General features: G+C 34.6%; 1 protein-coding gene across 6 annotated transcripts in view; it reads right to left on the bottom strand.

Annotated features, from left to right (window-relative positions):
- LOC143255803 (uncharacterized) overlaps window positions 1-18,634 on the bottom strand; it is a 117,500-nt gene that overhangs the window by 93,852 nt on the left and 5,014 nt on the right. For 5 of the 6 annotated variants that reach the window (XR_013030850.1, XM_076512043.1, XM_076512046.1 and 2 more), the window contains 2 exons: window positions 11,597-11,702; window positions 9,714-9,803 (listed from right to left, as the gene is read on the bottom strand). Coding sequence is in view for 5 of the 6 variants with exons in the window: in XM_076512043.1 (XP_076368158.1) it covers window positions 9,714-9,765 (52 nt within the window). In the remaining variant the exon portion in view is untranslated. Of the gene's footprint in view, window positions 1-9,713; window positions 9,804-11,548; window positions 11,703-18,634 lie in introns of all 6 variants that reach the window. The other variant, XM_076512044.1, reaches the window with a different exon arrangement.

The raw sequence follows: 18,634 nt of genomic DNA on the forward strand, positions 1-18,634 counted from the left end.
GACATATTTTAGTTCAAAAATCTAGGTAATTCATCCCCTTTTGTCATGTTACTAAAATTTATGATACTGTGACAAATTAGATTCTCTCAAAATATTATGAAGAGAAAAAAATTATATGTGGACAGCAAAATAAAAACAAACAAGTGAACAAATAAAATAAAACATTTCCTCACAAAAGTTGTGAAATCCTTCGTACTCATGAGATGGCTTACTTATGTGGTTATTGGGGTTGAGAGGAGGCTTTTCTACTTAAGTTTATTTAGGACAAAGGCAAAGGAAGTCTGATCTACAGTGAAATTCAAACAAAATGTTAAAATGTGGTACCCCAAAATCCAGTGCTGAATGTATTACAGTCTATTCCACACAAACTTCATTGGGCAGAAAACCTATGTCTCATATCAATTTGTAAGAAAGTATTCAAGCCATGCTATAAAATGGGCTCACTCATGTTCAAGGATTCAGACACAGAGCTAAAGAGATAGCACTTCTAGACCACTGACACATGCAAGTTTGAACTTAGTAAAAGTATTGCCAGCTGTAAATAATTTATTAGTAACTTGATAAGCATAATTAATTGGAGGGTATGAAATACAAGTTATCCAACTATAAAATTTGAAATATTTGATTTAAATACAGAAAATACCATGTGATAATTTGTTACAAACTATTAGGTAGCTCATTCTGACATCTTTCTCTCACACACAATTACTTTTTATAAGTGTACACATATATTATTCAATTCATTAAAGGTTCATCTTATCTATTATATAGATAAATGTTCATCTCATTTATTATATAGATGAACAAACACAAGAGCAATTGTAAAAAGCTAAAGTTAAAATAAAGAAGAGGAATAAAAATGAGAGAAAGAAGTGGTTAAAACTAGGAAGCTCAATAATTTATGAGCTTCGTCCCTTGTGCCAAAACCCTCGTCAGGCAAGACAACGGAAACAACAGGGTAGTCAATAAATTTCTGGATGTTTATGACTGTCAACCTCATCGTATCAAAGCAAGCCCTTGCCATTAATCAGAAACTGTCAAAAATATAACAACCAACAAAGGCTTTCAAAACAATTATATAGAATGTAACTTTACAACATAAAAAAAAACAAACAATTATAACAGTGGTGATAGTAACTCGTCCTTTACATTCAGAATTAGGGCATAGACACAATTTTTTGACGAAATGAGATATTTTGATTTACTTTGGTAATTATCTTTTGCCAGTACATGGATGCAGAATTCAGTTCATCTACAATATCGATTATAAGTGACAAGTATAAATGCCAATGCACAATTGTTTAGTTGTAAAATTCCGACATTTTCGTTGTTTTCCATCAAGAAGCTTTTGGTATGTAGTTTAAATTCTCTCTGGTTAATTTTTATCTCTTTAGCTCTCATTCCCTAATAGGCTTTAATACAGATATAACTTTTAAGTCATGTGTCTTGATGTATCCATTCCTAAAAAAAATGCCGAACTCAGTTGCAAGCAGATAGATCAAACTAAAACCTAGCTGAAATGAAATGCTCAGTAATAGTTTGGAATAGGTATAATTAAGAGATGCCTGCAATTGATACTCGATACTTTGAATCCTAATAAATGTTTTAATAATATCACAGCCATTATTACTGTAACGTGCTCTATCGTCATTTATTAATTACTTTGTAAAATGAATGCGAAGCACAGTACACATATCGATAACGGATTAATGTAGTTTTCCAATAGCATTTGCAACGGGTTACTTTAGCTCTGACACAAATCGAGAGCCTATGATTGGAAATAAACTTTTCAACATAAACTCTGAAACAATTGCACGCCTAATACAATAATACTAAATTTTTTGAATTTTAAAATTAAATGGGCGCCTTGCTTCAACAAAGAATAAAATTAAAATTAAAACCGCGATGATAAATTTATAAAATTTAATTTGCACTTTGTTTGGCTTACAGATAAGTGTATAAAGCTGCCCAAGTAAGGATTAAGTTTTTATAAATTTATGATTGTGGTTGAAATTCTTGTTTCAGTACTTTTTGTGGCAAAATTCCTACCTTATTTTCAAGTTCATAATTTTTCAATACTTTTGTTTTTTAACTTTTTATGTTGTATCCTGTATAAATCACACACTTTACATTTAAAAGCTGTTGTGTGTCTACCAAACGACATGTGGCGCCATCAATTGGGTTGAAAGGATATTTTGAGTACTAGCACGTTATTATACCAATATATAAATATGGACTTTTATCGCAAGGGTTAAACGCAAAAGACCACCATTAAACTAAGAACTGTGAAATAATATTGCACAAAATTGCTTAGTTGTTTTTGTTCTAGACATCATCAGTCAGTCAAATGAAATAGTCGTTGTTTTAGAATATTTTGAATACTTGTAGCGCAACGACTTTCTTTTACCAATGTAAATCAAGATACAGTGTTATTATTTGTTGCATCTATGTATTCCAGTTGGATTTTGGTGGAAGAGGTTTTTATAATTTTTTTTGGAAAGCATTTTTCGGTCGCCATTTGTTTTTCTTTGTCGATTCCTACCATTGAATTATAACATTTAACAGAAACTTCCTCGATAGATAGCATATGCTAAATGATTAGTTTAAAGAAATACTAATTAACAGAGTAACGTTACACAATCAACAACTGTTTGGTCGTTCAAATAACGAATAATCTCCTTTATAATATCATTCACTACCCAGTGATCTAATTAAATGCTTACTCGCATACTTAACTAATGTATCAATGCTTAAAGCAGATATTAGTTCAATAATATTACTCTTTTCATGTTATCTGAGCTTCCTGGATAGCCTATGTCTTATGTTATCTTAGCGGCATCCGCTCTCTAGTTAGCATTAAATTAAACTCTAATGAAAACATGGAAAATACAGTTTTAAAATTATCAATGACATAGGCCTCACATCTAAAATTAATTAAGTATAACATGAAGTGAAAAACAGAAGCTTATAATCTGCTTGTATATTGTTTTTAGTTAAATATTTTTGCTAAGAAAGGTACTAGTAAGTTAATATTGTTCTAAGTGTGATGAGTTTAAGACACAATTTTTAAAGTTTTCATACCGTATTGTCACTCTCGATGCACCATTCTGAAAATGTAAACTACTACCTACCAGCATGTCTCTCTCTAACTAAACATAAAAGTTTTGTTTTGTTTGAATTTTACGCAAAGCAACTCGAGGGCTGTTTGCGCTAGCTGTCCCGAATTTAGCAGTGTAAGACTAGAAGGAAGGCAGCTAGTCATCACCACCCACCGCCAACTCTTGGGCTACTCTTTTACCAACGAATAGTGGGATTGACCGTCGCATTATAACGCCCCCACGGCTGAAAAGGCGAGCATGTTTGGTGCGACGGGGATGTGAATCTGCGACCCTTAGCTTATGAGTCGCTCGCCTTAACCAACCTGACCTGTAAGATTAGTATTAAACATCTTCACAATATTTAGCATTTCTTTGTACTTCGTAGAAACAACAGTCTATGCTCTTCAACTGTTTCTTTTTATGATTTACTTCGTTCGCGCTCTGATCATTCTTATTTAAATTTATTAACCACCGAAAGATTTAAAACATTGGAAGTGTTTACAATAAGAAGAATGAAGTACTTTATTTTTATTGTTTTTACGGATTTGAAATGTTCTTTTTTTCTCTTTTGATTAAATGCTACCTTTTTGGACAACTACTCTTTTTTGTTGTTGTTAATTAATCACAAATTTACACAACAAGCTATCTGTGCCCTGCCCACCACGGGTATCGAAACCCGGTTTTTAGCGTTGGAAGTTCGCAAACATGTCACTGCGCCACTGGAGGGATACTTTTTGTGTTGTTTGACGTTCAAAATTAATCGCACTGAGACTGTATTCACAATATTTGCATCTCATGTAAACATCAAATCTTTCAATCTTGCAGTTGCAACTGTGTATGTTGAATAGTTTAGCAGTGAAAACAGATATCGTTTAGTTAAACGACTTTGCAAAAGGCAGAAACTTTCACGACATTCTTCACACAAATTAACTATTTTTCTGCACAAAAGCTACCTGTATTGTTTTAAAGCTTTGATACTAAATTGTCGTATTAGGTGTTTTAATGAGCCACTAATTTATTTTTAACCAACTTGCGTTTTTATGGTTAAACATAAAAATAATGGTAAGACTATAAACATTTAGTTTCAGCTGGAATAACTTATCACTGCTTTAGGTACGCAACAAAACACGTAAGTTCAGTATTTTATGGACACCCATATAGATGTGCTTGTTTTCTAAATCTTATTTGTTTACACTTTCGTCGAAGATTGCCTTCAAGAGTCACTGTTCTAAGCCCCCGCTAGTACAGCGGTAAGTCTACGGATTTACAACGCTAAAATCAGGCGTTCGATTCCTCTCGGTGGGTTCAGCAGATAGCCCGATGTGGCTTTGCTATAAGAAAAAAACACACACTCTTCTAAAATCTGGCAGTGTCCCCGAAAATCGATGTCACTTGGTCTTTTTCGATTTTTATCGCAAAGACTAAAAGAGAAAGACCACACTTACATACATAAATCCTTTTATTCTAAAGAAGAATGAATAAAAATGAAACAGGGAATATTGTGACCAAGAAAAATGGAATAAAAGTAGATGAAAATTATTTACATAATTTAACAAATTATGTACCTGATGATTTCATATTCTTGTCAAGACGTTGTATATTTATAACAAACTTTTCTTTATTACCCATCCAAGCTATTTCGCTGGTTACCAGTTATTCCAACACCTTTTGACTAAATCAAAATAACGAAGTTTATAGTCCATAGTGTCTCGGCATGGCCATGTGGTTAAGTCGCTCGACTCGTAATCTGAGACTCGCGGGTTCGACTCCTTGTTACACCAAATATGCATGTCCTTTCAGCCATGTGGGCGTTATAATGTGACGGTCAATCCCACTATTCGTTGGTAAAAGAGTAGCCCAAGAGTCGGCGGTGGGTGGTGATGACTAGCTGCCTTCCCTCTAGTCTTACATTGCTAAATTAGGGACGGCTAGCACAGATAGCCCTCGTGTAGCTCTGCGCGAAATTAAAAAAACAAACCTCCCCAAATCTGTATGTAAGGAAACAATAAAACAAAACACAGACCTTGTACTAAAACAACAAACACCAATCTTTAATTATTGCTAGATTCCTCTCTAAGAATATTTCTTACCCGTATGCTATTTAAACACGACTTACTTTCAGCTTTTACATTTACAATTATAAATTATACCTGCATACATTTAATATTACCTGTTAGAATACCACTTAAAATATAAATATTTCACTTATTCAAGTGTTATATCTCTACATATCACAACCCAAGTTATTGTTTATAATATACTTTTATCAAATGTTATTACTATACATAGTATTCATATAGTTGTTCGTATCTTTATCGTTTTAGCCTTTTTCCTAAAATAAATAACATAATCTGAAGAATTTTTAACCTAGTTAATCGCAAAACACCAGTATACTAGTTTAAATATACGCCACTAGTACAAATTGAAAAGGCATTGCATATCGTAAACAAATAATTTTCCACAATTTATAATTTTTTTGTTTGCGTCAACTACACCACTTGCTAGTTGTAAAAGAAACAGAAACAAAAAATAACAGCAACAAATAATTAAAAACATTTGGTCTTTACTTTTTTTCATCTTGTCGAGTCCCTTTAATGTTATAATCAGATTTTCATTCCCAAGAATATGATGTCATTCTTGGAAAACACTCCTTGTCCCTTCAGTCATATCACGTGCTAATTTGTAAACCAGACTCATATTACAGAACACATTTCTGAGTATTTTTCAATGTCTCCGGTACACGAAAATAGGATGAACTGTGATTGTCTCCCACTAAGGTCTGGTTATATACATATTTACTCAATGTTTTAATACGAACGTGGTTAGGGCGTTTTACTCGCAATCTGAGGTCGCAGGTTCGAATCCCTTCTCAATAAACATGCTCGCCGTGGGAGCGATGTAATGTTATGGTTAATCCAATTATTCTTTGATAAAAGAGTAGCCCAAGAGTTGGCGGTAGATGGTGATGACTAGATGCCTTCTCTCTAGTTTTTCGCTGCTAATTTTGGGAGATAGCCCTCGTGTTGCTTTGCGCAAAATTCCAAACAAACGTCAGTAGCGTTATTAATTCTCTGGTGCGAGCCTATATACTTTAATATTTGACCACAAGATATAGTCTCCCAGGGAGTCAGGAGATTCACAACTGAAAAATTTGGAGTTAGATTCCCCGCAGTGAACAGAGCGCAAATAGTCCACGCATTTGAGTAACATTGCAGTTAAAGAGACAACAAAAACAAACATTGGTATTCTCTGGCTGTTTGGAACCTCAAAGAGACCAGAAGTGTGCTTTTCTAAGCCTTAAAAATCTGAAAATTTTCAGATAAAATCAGCACCATCAGGGTAAGAGTGTGGTGTAATAAGGAATAACATTTTAATTACATTTTCCTCTACAAATGTAAGAGTTTTGTATACCTTATACACGAGTATAAATTTATCATCTCGTATTATAAAAACGACGAATCACATCTTAGTTACATCAAATTAAGCACCTATATTTTTGTGCACTTTGTTTCGAATTACTAGGTTTTACTATAGGTCACATATTATGTTTTCCTCATGGCGCATTGTACTTAAAAATGAATGGTTTTTGTTCAACTGTCAGTTAGTAGATATGAATGTCTTAATTCAGTTATATTCATATAATTACGTAACAATTGGAGAGGTATGTTTCGAACGTTAACTAGCTGTGAGGTAGTTAAAACGTCTCACGTTTTGATTCTCTGTTAGGCGAGTTGGTGTCTAAATATATTTTAGACTTCTTCAATAAAATAAATGAGGAAACATTTATATTCGAAAAGATAATATCTCAACATTTTAACAGATACACAGTTTAACAGTTTTTTTTCTGTAGTTTATAGGATTGCTAACAGTGAGTAATAATTCTATCTCATTCTAAAGCTAAGCTACCACCCATGCAGGGTAACATTTATAACTGGTTATGCACTTGCGTGTAGGTAGTTAGACACTGAAAGGGATGACACATCTAACGAAACACGTTTCAACACAAAAACAGTTATCAGGATTTGCATCCTCTTTTCCCTGCTGATGTAAATGTGTTGTAGAATCCACTTCCTGTTTGTTTCCATTTTTCTAATGCTTAGAACCACACACACACACACACACACAAATATAACGTTTGTGATATAATTAATATTTTCTTTTCTCAACATAATTTTATTTTTAACATCTTTTCATTTTATTTTCAGACTTATTTCGTTTATCTGTTCAAATACATACATAAATGTATAAATATATTTTTTATTGTTTCATAATAACCACACACACACATACGTATATATGTGTTTCTATTATTCTTAAAACTACAGTAAAATCCATCTCTTTGCTGTAGTGGATAGTTCATGGTGTAGTGGTTAGCTGGTAGGTCTGGGGACTCTAAAATTCAAACGATATGCTTCTAAACAGTGAGTCTGCACTTTCAGGTGTGGGTGTCGTATAACGCTTGATAGTCCATCCTATCATCCGTTAAGAGTAGCCATGTGGTGGCGAGTGCTGTTATCTGGTTGCCCAATCTCTGGTCAACGGTTCTAAGTTAGATTCGGCTATGCTCAGACCTTAAGGTGTAACTTAGCTACTCATCTTATGTCGCACAAGGTACCATCCAAATAGAAAACATTACATGCGTCATAGTACTCGCTGAGATTCAAAAGCACACGCACTTGTTACTAAGTGCACAGCCATAGGTATTTATAAGCAAAAATATACTATGCTCCTTTCCAGATCTAATTACACATTTTTTATTTGACAATGTTCACTTTATCATTGTTATTTATTAGCACAAAGCTACATCATGGACTATTTAAGCGTTGCCCATCACGAATAATCGAACACCAAATTTTAAAATTGTAAGTTAGTAAACTTACTATTAACCCACCGAGGGACACATAGTTCATGAAAAATGATTATGTATTAAGATGTACTTTATCACAAAAGTTCGTGTCATTGATATATTTAAAACCAATAGAAATTTCCTTTCGTGCAAACACTTTCACTATCTTCTGGACAATTAACCACATATGTTTAACCTTTCTTTCGTCTTGCTTCTTGTGTGACATAATTTTTATGAGTCTTTGGAATAGAAAAGTCTATTTTTTATCTTTTTCTTCCAAGAGAACATGCAGGTCTCCATCTAGAGCGCTGACACGTAAGTTGAATTTTACACCCAGATGACAAAAAAACAAAAAGGCCATTTACCTTAAAACTTTCCAAGGTTTACCAGTTTCAAGTTTCGGACAAGTATAAATATTAAAACGTGTTGTTTTGTTTTTACTAAGTGTAATAAAAATAAGCCTAGCACCGGAAGAGCTGTTTGTCTGTAAACCTGTAGCGTAACTAGGTCTCAGAACATCCTGGGGTGAAGACTCGTGTTAACCCCCTCCCACTCCTCACTAAATATTTTTTTTTGTATTTCAAGATATTTTCCTTTCTATTATTACACACATCTATATCACCCTTCACTGCCTGCAGACAGTCGTGGTGGGAAGGTGACTGCTCTCCAAAGTAAAGAAGAAAAAATAAATTGAAAAATAAAAATAATAAGAAAAATAAGGTACCACCATTTGGGGGTAAGTAGTAGAAAACGTACCTCTTGAAGTTACCATTCCAGCCTCCAATATGGTAGAAAGGCACTAATTGACAGCACAGTATTGAAGCATCCCAACTACCACCCATTCACTAAATCTACTGCGACTATTATGTTCTAAACAAGCCCTTATATACGGCAAGGTGTACATCCGCATAAAGTAGTGAAATTGAATGACAGTACAACAAACGAATCATATCACTTTGGAAGAGCAGTCACATTCCCACAACTGCCTGCAGGCAGTAAAGGGTGATATAAATGTTTTTTGAATTTCGCACAAAGCTACTCGAGGGCTATCTGTGCTAGCCGTCCCTAATTTAGCAGTGTAAGACTAGAGGGAAGGCAGCTAGTTATCACCACCCACCGCCAACTCTTGGGCTAATCTTTTGCCAATAGTGGGATTGACAGTCACATTATAACGCCCTTACGGCTGAAAGGGCGAGCATGTTTAGCGCGACCGGGATGCGAACCCGGGACCCTCAGATTACGAATCGCCCGCCTCAACACGCTTGGCCATGCTGGGCCCCGGTGATATAAATGTGGGACGTTGTGGGCTTGAGCACCTACATCTCGCTCTCCTAATTTATGTTTCTATATCTATTGTTACATTTTTATTTCTTGTGTGAGACAGGCGAATGGAGGTTAAGAATGATAGACTGTGTATCCCCACAGCAATGTGGGTTCTACTTTCACAGTCACCTCCAAAACCTAGGGCACATTTTAGAATTTCACATTATAGCTTGTACCCTTTGATCGTTTCAATTAATGCAGCGATTTTTGTTTAATTTATTTCTCTTTCGGTTTGTTTTTTAAGTTATAACAAACTAATATAATTAGTCTGAGGTTTGGGTTTGCTGTTTTTAACGCAGTGATTACTTGTGATTTTGTTCATTTAACTTTGTTAAAATGTTAGAATTGTCACGAAAATACACACACACACATTTATATATATTGCTAAAATATATTTAACAAAGTTTCGGAAAATAATCAATACAATAAATGTGTACTATACTTACTGAAATACGCTGCACACAGTAGAAGTACTAAAGTAACCGGCGGGAAAGCCATTAGTCATGCGCACACTGGTCTTTTCTGGATGATAGATGCTACAAAAGATAATAAAAAATGCTAGATTTCCACAAAATTAGGAATAACTAGCTCGATGTTTCTTACCATTATCCATGCATACTATAACTTCACAACTAGCTCGATGTTTCTTACCACTTTCCATGCATACTATAACTTCACAACTAGCTCGATGCTTCTTACCACTTTCCATGCATACTATAACTTTACAGCTAGCTCGATGCTTCTTACCACTTTCCATGCATACTATAACTTCACAACTAACTCGATGATTCTTACCACTATCCATGCATACTATAACTTCACAACTAGCTCGATGCTTCTTACCACTTTCCATGCATACTATAACTTTACAACTAGCTCGATGCTTCTTACCACCATCCATGCATACTATAACTTCACAACTAGCTCGATGCTTCTTACCACTTTCCATGCATACTATAACTTCACAACTAGCTCGATGATTCTTACCACTATCCATGCATACTATAACTTCACAACTAACTCGATGATTCTTACCACCATCCATGCATACTATAACTTCACAACTAGCTCGATGCTTCTTACCACTTTCCATGCATACTATAACTTTACAGCTAGCTCGATGCTTCTTACCACTTTCCATGCATACTATAACTTCACAACTAACTCGATGATTCTTACCACTATCCATGCATACTATAACTTCACAACTAGCTCGATGCTTCTTACCACTTTCCATGCATACTATAACTTTACAACTAGCTCGATGCTTCTTACCACCATCCATGCATACTATAACTTCACAACTAGCTCGATGCTTCTTACCACTTTCCATGCATACTATAACTTCACAACTAGCTCGATGTTTCTTACCACTTTCCATGCATACTATAACTTCACAACTAGCTCGATGTTTCTTACCACTTTCCATGCATACTATAACTTCACAACTAGCTCGATGATTCTTACCACTATCCATGCATACTATAACTTCACAACTAACTCGATGATTCTTACCACCATCCATGCATACTATAACTTCACAACTAGTCGATGCTTCTTACCACTTTCCATGCATACTATAACTTTACAGCTAGCTCGATGCTTCTTACCACTTTCCATGCATACTATAACTTCACAACTAACTCGATGATTCTTACCACTATCCATGCATACTAAAACTTCACAACTAGCTCGATGCTTCTTACCACTTTCCATGCATACTATAACTTTACAACTAGCTCGATGCTTCTTACCACTTTCCATGCATACTCTAACTTCATAACTAGCTCGATGTTTCTTACCACTTTCCATGCATACTATAACTTCACAACTAGCTCGATGCTTCTTACCACTTTCCATGCATACTATAACTTTACAACTAGCTCGATGCTTCTTACCACTTTCCATGCATACTATAACTTCATAACTAGCTCGATGTTTCTTACCACTTTCCATGCATACTATAACTTCACAACTAACTCGATGATTCTTATCACTATCCATGCATACTATAACTTCACAACTAGCTCGATGCTTCTTACCACTTTCCATGCATACTATAACTTTACAACTAGCTCGATGCTTCTTACCACTTTCCATGCATACTATAACTTCATAACTAGCTCGATGTTTCTTACCACTTTCCATGCATACTATAACTTCACAACTAGCTCGATGCTTCTTACCACTTTCCATGCATACTATAACTTCATAACTAGTTCGATTTTCTTACCACTTTCCATGCACACTATAACTTCATAACTGGCTCGATGTTTCTTACCACTTTTCATGCACACTATAACTTCATAACTAGCTCGATGTTTCTTACCACTTTTCATGCATACTATAATTCCATCAATATCACTTTCAGTGGAGTCTCATCTCTGCACCTTTGTTCGTTGAACTTGGGATTATTAGAAGTTGGAACCCAAAATCTGAAAAAAATGAAATCTATTTAATTGACAATATGATTTCTATTTCATTTACCTGAGAATATATGAAGTAATTTAGAGTTTTTGTTTGTCTGTACAGCTTATGATGAACATTATACAAAACCTATTTGAAACTATGGTGTAAAACTTAATCAGGTTAGTTTCATTCAAATCTGATTAGCTTTTTAGTTATCCCAGGTATTTCAACGACAAGTCTGAGGACTTATAATGCTAAAAATTGGACTTAGATCCCAGCATTGATCAGAGCACAGATAGTCCATTGAGTAGCTTTGTTCTTAACAACAAACAAACAAGAGATGCTTAGTTAATGTACTTTCAGTTCTTTCTCATAGTTTCATGAGATACATAAACATGAAATGCACATTTATTTATAAGAAAGTAAAATATGTAAGTCAAATGCTCAATCCATTTAAATTATATGTATATGTAAAAAATGTATATTTTTTATACAGAAATGAACGTTAGTGGTACGATGAAAATTATTATATATATATATGCTGTCGGTGTGGCATTACTTTAACAATATGTTGATTTAGTTGTCGTCTGATAAACGTACACTATTCTATAATAGTGTATACGGCTGAAAACTTAACAGCGCTATCGAGTTGAAGACAAATTGAGACAAATTAAGATTCTGCTAAAAATGGTTGTTGAATGTTTCCTTTAACAAGAGTTTCAAATAGTTAAAACACGTTTGTAATATCCACAGATATAATGTTCAGATAATTGTTTAGTTATGTAACCTGTATTTAAACGTGTCTATAATTAAAATATGTATATCAGATACGAGGATGCAACAAGTTTGATGTAATTACAGATGTTGAATGAAAATCAAAGTAAATGTGAATATATACGATGACTGGAAGATGAGCCATAAACTTTCTTCAGAAACTTACTTATAAAACTACTTGTATAATTTCAGTCATAGATGCACTAACCCTCATCATCCAACTAGCTCTTAACTAACCCAATGTTTCCTTAAATAACGCCCTCCAGTAGCACAGCGGTATGTTTGCGGACTCACACTGCTAGAAACCGGGTTTCGAAACCCATTGTAGGCAGAGCACAGATAATCCATTGTGTAGCTTTGTGCTTAAATCCAAACAATCAATCAGTATTCACAGCTTCATTGAATAACTTATTAATTTGCTGATTGCGGTACTTATAGTGTTTCTCGTTTTCTAATCGCTACACAAATTTTCTAGATCAAACGTCATCAACGTAACGTAATTACGAACTGCCTATAGGTCAAGACGTTGAAAATACAGCTGCAACCCCATCACGATGATCGTTGATTTACAACCTCGTGACTTTACAAGAGTGATATTGAACATCTTGCTGTTGTAGTTTATAGTAATTAATTAAGTCAGCAGTATTGTTCTCTCAGTTAAGTAAATGTATGTTTGTTTTTATAAAATAAAATAAAGTTTAAAGGAAGATGACCTATCAGAGCTAACAAATATAATTCTGTGATAAAATATTAAAGAAATCTCACTGTAGTATCCTGTTGCATGATCTTAAGCACAAGATACGTACATGCAGTAAAACAGTTCAAAGGTTTTAAGACCTGAATTCATACCGCACGATATACCACTTTATCCCACTCTTGATGTGTGGTTACTCGTAAATGCAGTCGTAGTAGCTTTTCACTGTGTATGAGTAAGATGGATGCGTAAGATTACATTAGCGAAACTACCAGCACTCGTATTACACAAAATGATGCTGCGAGTAAATACTGGAGAAAATGTAATCAAATTTAAAACAAAGATAATAAAATTACTTTGTCGCATGCATTAACAGCTATACTCAAAATTTCTTCTTATATCAGTTTGTTGAATGAAGCATTTGATTTGTTTAGAAAGTATAAGGAAAGGTAGGCGTTTATTGGTTGATTACAAAGCCCGCCATGCCACGTGGGTTAAGGCGTTCGACTCGTAATCTGAGGGTTGCGGGTTCGAATCCCCGTCGCATCAAACATGCTCGCCCTTTCAGCCGTGGGGGCGTTATAATGTAACGGTCAATCCCACTATTCACTGGTAAAAGAGTAGCCCAAGAGTTGGCGGTGGGTAATGATTACTAGCTGTCTTCCCTCTAATCTTATACTGCTAAATTAGGGACGGCTAGCGCAGATAGCCCTCGTGTAGCTTTGCGAGAAATTGAAAAAACAAAACAAAAAAACAGTTTGTTGATTACAGACATTCAGTGGCTCAGCGATAAGTCTGAAGGTTTATAACATTGTAAACCAGTTTTCGATACCCGCGTTGAGTAAAACACAGACAACTCGTTGTGTTGTTTTGTACTTAAAAACAAACCGTGCGACAGATTGAAGACTTACTTCACAGTTTTAAAACGATAATTTTTACCGTCAGTATTTAAGAATTTGTCTAACGTCGCACATCATATTACAACAGCTGTTGTATTAATTTCAACTCTAATTGTTTTAAAGTTATTTCAGTCCCGTATAAGATAACAGATATTTTACCAACAAGATTTGGTTACCTCTTTTTTTTAACTATGATGTTTTTCTCAGCGCAAACATTGAATATTTGTTTACCCATGATAGGATGTGAAAGGGAACAAAAAGTTAAATATTTTACAATTGTTTGAATAAGTCTTAATGACACAACTATAACTCATCAGCTTAAGCGAATCAGAAATGGTTTTTGCGTGGTATCTCGTGGTATATTACTCCGACACGTGAAAAGCAGATTATAAAAAATATGCACGTTATTTATTACGCAAATTGTTTATGAATTTATTGTAAAATATATTTATAAAACTGATAAAATTCCTGCTCATTTTAAATGATCTAAAAATACTTCAACATTGCGTTCATTTCCTTTTTATGGAAGTAACCAGGGGTGTTCTAAACAGGTGGGCAACTAGACACTGTCCGAGGCTCAAGACGAAATGAGGTTTTAACGTTACAAGCCCTCTGACTTGCCTCCTAGCTACCGCTTGATAATTAGCTTATGACCTCCACAACAGAAAATATTTCAAGCGAAAATGGAAGCTACATAAAATATAGTTAGTATTATTAGGTAAGGCTTCGCAAATGCTTTTCAGTAAATATTTGGTTGTAAGTGGATAAAAATGTGACTGATATTGTTCTGAAATTATAAATTGAAAATACTTTTAAAGTGCCCCAAAATCTCTATTATGAAACCACTTTCAGTCTGCCCAAGGCAGTGGCACAGTTAGTTTCCTTAAAATGCTTCGCTTTTTGGTAAAAATCTTTTGCCTCAAAAGGGTATTTTAAACTCTGATATGTTTTTGTAACACTTATTCATAAATTCTTTGGAATGCAATATTTGTAATTAAACTTTGTAGATAAATTGAGTTTTGTAACTGGTTGACTAATAAAGTGAATGAAATACACGTTTTTCCAACAGTCACTCAGCATCAGTAACGAAACATTTTTGTACCTCTTTTGGTTGGTGGTATTGTTCCTGTTTAAGAAATCAAAAGTTGTATATGTTTCTTTATTACATACATTTATTTGAATGTTTGCCACAGATATATTTATACAATGCTAGTAGAACCGTTCTCACAAAATATAAATCTATATTTAAACTGGGTGATGGTTCATTAAAGTTTAAGTTTCGTTTATTTTTATTCAGTGTTTGATTGCCTTTATGTTTTCGTGTTTGTTTGTCAAGGAAAAACAGTTATAGTCAGTTTTATGTTGAATAATTTTTTTATTTGTATAGATCACCGTATTTTCTAAGTCATCAAGAATATTTTTTTCTTAGATCTGTCATACACACTTATCACGGTTTCGCATTACCACGCTTGGCTCTTTAACAATCAACTCTATATCATAACTTCAAGTCGGAAAATCTTCCATTTCTTCCATGGTTCTTCTTTTTATGAATCATTTTTGTTACTTAAAGTAAAATCTCAATTTCATTTCCTACTTATTGCAACTGAAATATAGCTAGTTGTTGGTCTACATGTTAAAGATAATGAGTTTTTCACTGTGCATGCTACCACAAATTTCGAAAGTGTGAAATGTCTGTGGTCGCTCCATCTGTAACTTAACACTTATTTTTTATAGGCACTTTTGTTCAGAAAAGCCAGATTTTCCCTGTTTTTATTTTCGTGATTTTACTTAGTCTTAGAAAATACAGGCGACGAAGTTTTTATAACTTGTTATTTCGCCCTTCGTTGTGTAATTTATATTATTGCAATTTTAGAAATTTTGCGCTTTTAAAAAAAGTACAAATATAAAGAATAGAGTACGTTAAGTGTGACCGATTTGTAAATAGCTACACGGAAGAGGGAAGACTTTCAAGAAAGATCTAGAAACTAGGTAGCCCCACCTCCATAATAAGAATATGTTAGGAATATGGTAATTTGTTAAGAATTATCTCAATTGTTTTGTTTTTGAATTTCGCGCAAAGCTACTTGAGGACTATCTGCGCTAACCGTCCTTAATTTTGCAATGTAAGACTAGAGAGAAGGCAGCTAGTCATCACCACCCACCACCAATTCTTGGGCTACTCTTTTACCGACGAATAGTGGGATAACCGTAACTTATAACGCCCCTAGGCTGAAAGCGCGGATATAGTTTGGTGCGACGGGGATTCGAACCTGCGATCCTCGGATTACGAGTCGAACGCCTTAACCCACCTGGCCATTATCGCAAAGAGTATAGGGATTTCTATCAGCTTAAAACTTTATACGCGATCTGTGTATTTTATTGCTAGTTGGTAAATCATTTGTGGTATGTTGTACTGTATTGTTTTGTTTTAAATTCTGAACTGATTATTGTACTGTATATTACTCAGAACACTAGAAATCTGCAGTGATATTAAACCAAGGGTCTGTCATCGTGTAATAGAGAAGCTAGTCAGTGTTAATTTTATCGGTATATGCATATTTTGTAAACTTGCCTTTTCATAAACAATGCCTCTTGAACGAGGAAGTATTTTACGAATATAGAGAAATGCTCAGAAAACGTGTTTGAAGTAAACAATTCTGCATGCTAACATAAAGTTTGAAAGTAGCAGACCAAAGCTGTTTAAAGGACAATCTATCTTCAAGAAGACGATGTACTTCTCTAAAGAAAATTTGTGGCAATCATTTTTGTCAGCAGATGTAAAACGGGGCTTGTTGACGGCATATTCCATTCACAGGGACTTTAACTTTCGTTTTAAGTAACTGTTTATACTTTGGATCCAAAATACAGAGGCCAAGAAGAGGATGAAAAGGCTTGAACTAGAGATATCATCATGAAAATAGCTGGAAACGTGAATCCAGTGGTTATTTTATACGATGTGGCTGAACACGATTATGGATTAAGGAAGTTCCGTGGAAGTCAGCCAGGAGTTGACAGTTATCTAAGGCTACTACACAAGGTTTTTTATCTTCACTACTACAGCTGCTTTTTACTTCCCTTCTTTCCTTCTCAGTTACACATCGAAAAGTCTGAGGATCTATAACGTTAGGAACCAAGTTTCAATAACGGCTGAAGAAACAGCACAGACAACCCATTGTGTATCTTTGTGCTTAACTACAAACAAATAAAGAACACAATTGGAAGATACCAAGCAACGTACACTAAACAAACAAAAACTAAAACTGTCTTACAGTGAGTGCTATCAAACATTGTATCTTGTTGTTGTGAGATGAACTCTCAGGCAGTGGCAACAAAGATAATGTTACAGGATGGATTGAAAATAAAGGGTAGAACCCAACATTTGCGATAAGAGCACTGATGGGACTGGAATCCGCAATAACCAAGTTGAAGAAGAGGATGAAAAATGAAATGAGAACAAATTCAATAAAGGATCAAGAGTTGCACGAAACAAAAATGTTGTAATAATGTGGTGATTTTTGGATAAAGTTTGTTTTGGAATTTCGCACAAAGCTACTCGAGGGCTATCTGTGCTAGCCGTCCCTAATTTAGCAGTGTGAGACTAGAGAGAAGGCAAATAGTCATCACCACCCACCGCCAACTCTTGGGCTACTCTTTTACCAACGAATAGTGGGATTGATCGTCATGTTATAACGCCCCCACGGCTGAAAGGGCGAGCATGTTTTGTGCGAACTGGATTCGAACCCGCGACCCTTAGATTACGAGTCGAACGCCTTAACCCACATGGCCATGCCGGGCTTTTGGATAAAGAAAAATGGTTTAAACCGTTTATATTTGTTACAACTGTTTAGAAATATCAAACAAGAACAAAAAGAGCACTATAAAAAACAACTACTATTGTTTATAGCTTGTAAGTAAAATAGAATTTATAACTAATTAAATTATAAGAATTAAAACAGAGTCGAAAAGTGATACAATCCATTAATAGCAATATTTTTAGGTCTGTCTTATAAAAAATCCAAAAGAAAATTCAGATTTTAAAATAAAATATTTCTGCAAAATTTTCCATAAAAATTAATTTTTCTATACCGGTACGTATTTAATTAATACGACCTAAAAATTAATGGATGGCCATAAGCACACACACACGTATATATATACTATATATTCTGTGCATTTTCTTATGGCAAAGACACATCGGATTATCTATTGTGCCCACCGAGAGGAACCAAATCCCTGATTTTAGCCTTATAAGTCCGTAGACTTGCCACTGTTCCGGCGGGAACTATATATATACGTTACAGTTGCACGTCAAGTCTGATGTAAAGTTTATGTCATTATTTAGTTTATTATATAAACTATCAGTTATCATTTTGTGATTTCAAGCAGTGATGATCTCGTACTTTATATTTTTTATTAGTGTTGTTGTTTTGAATTAAGCACAAAGCTACACAATGGGCTATCTGTGCTCTGCCCACCACGAGTATCGAAACCCGGTTTTTAGCGTTGTAAGTCCGCAGACATACTGATGAGCCACTGGAGGGCTTTCGTTAGTGAAAAGTAAACAAAATGATTTGAATGTTTTAGCTATCTA

Source organism: Tachypleus tridentatus, chromosome 7 (genome assembly GCF_004210375.1).
Source record: "Tachypleus tridentatus isolate NWPU-2018 chromosome 7, ASM421037v1, whole genome shotgun sequence".
NCBI lineage: Eukaryota > Metazoa > Arthropoda > Merostomata > Xiphosura > Limulidae > Tachypleus > Tachypleus tridentatus.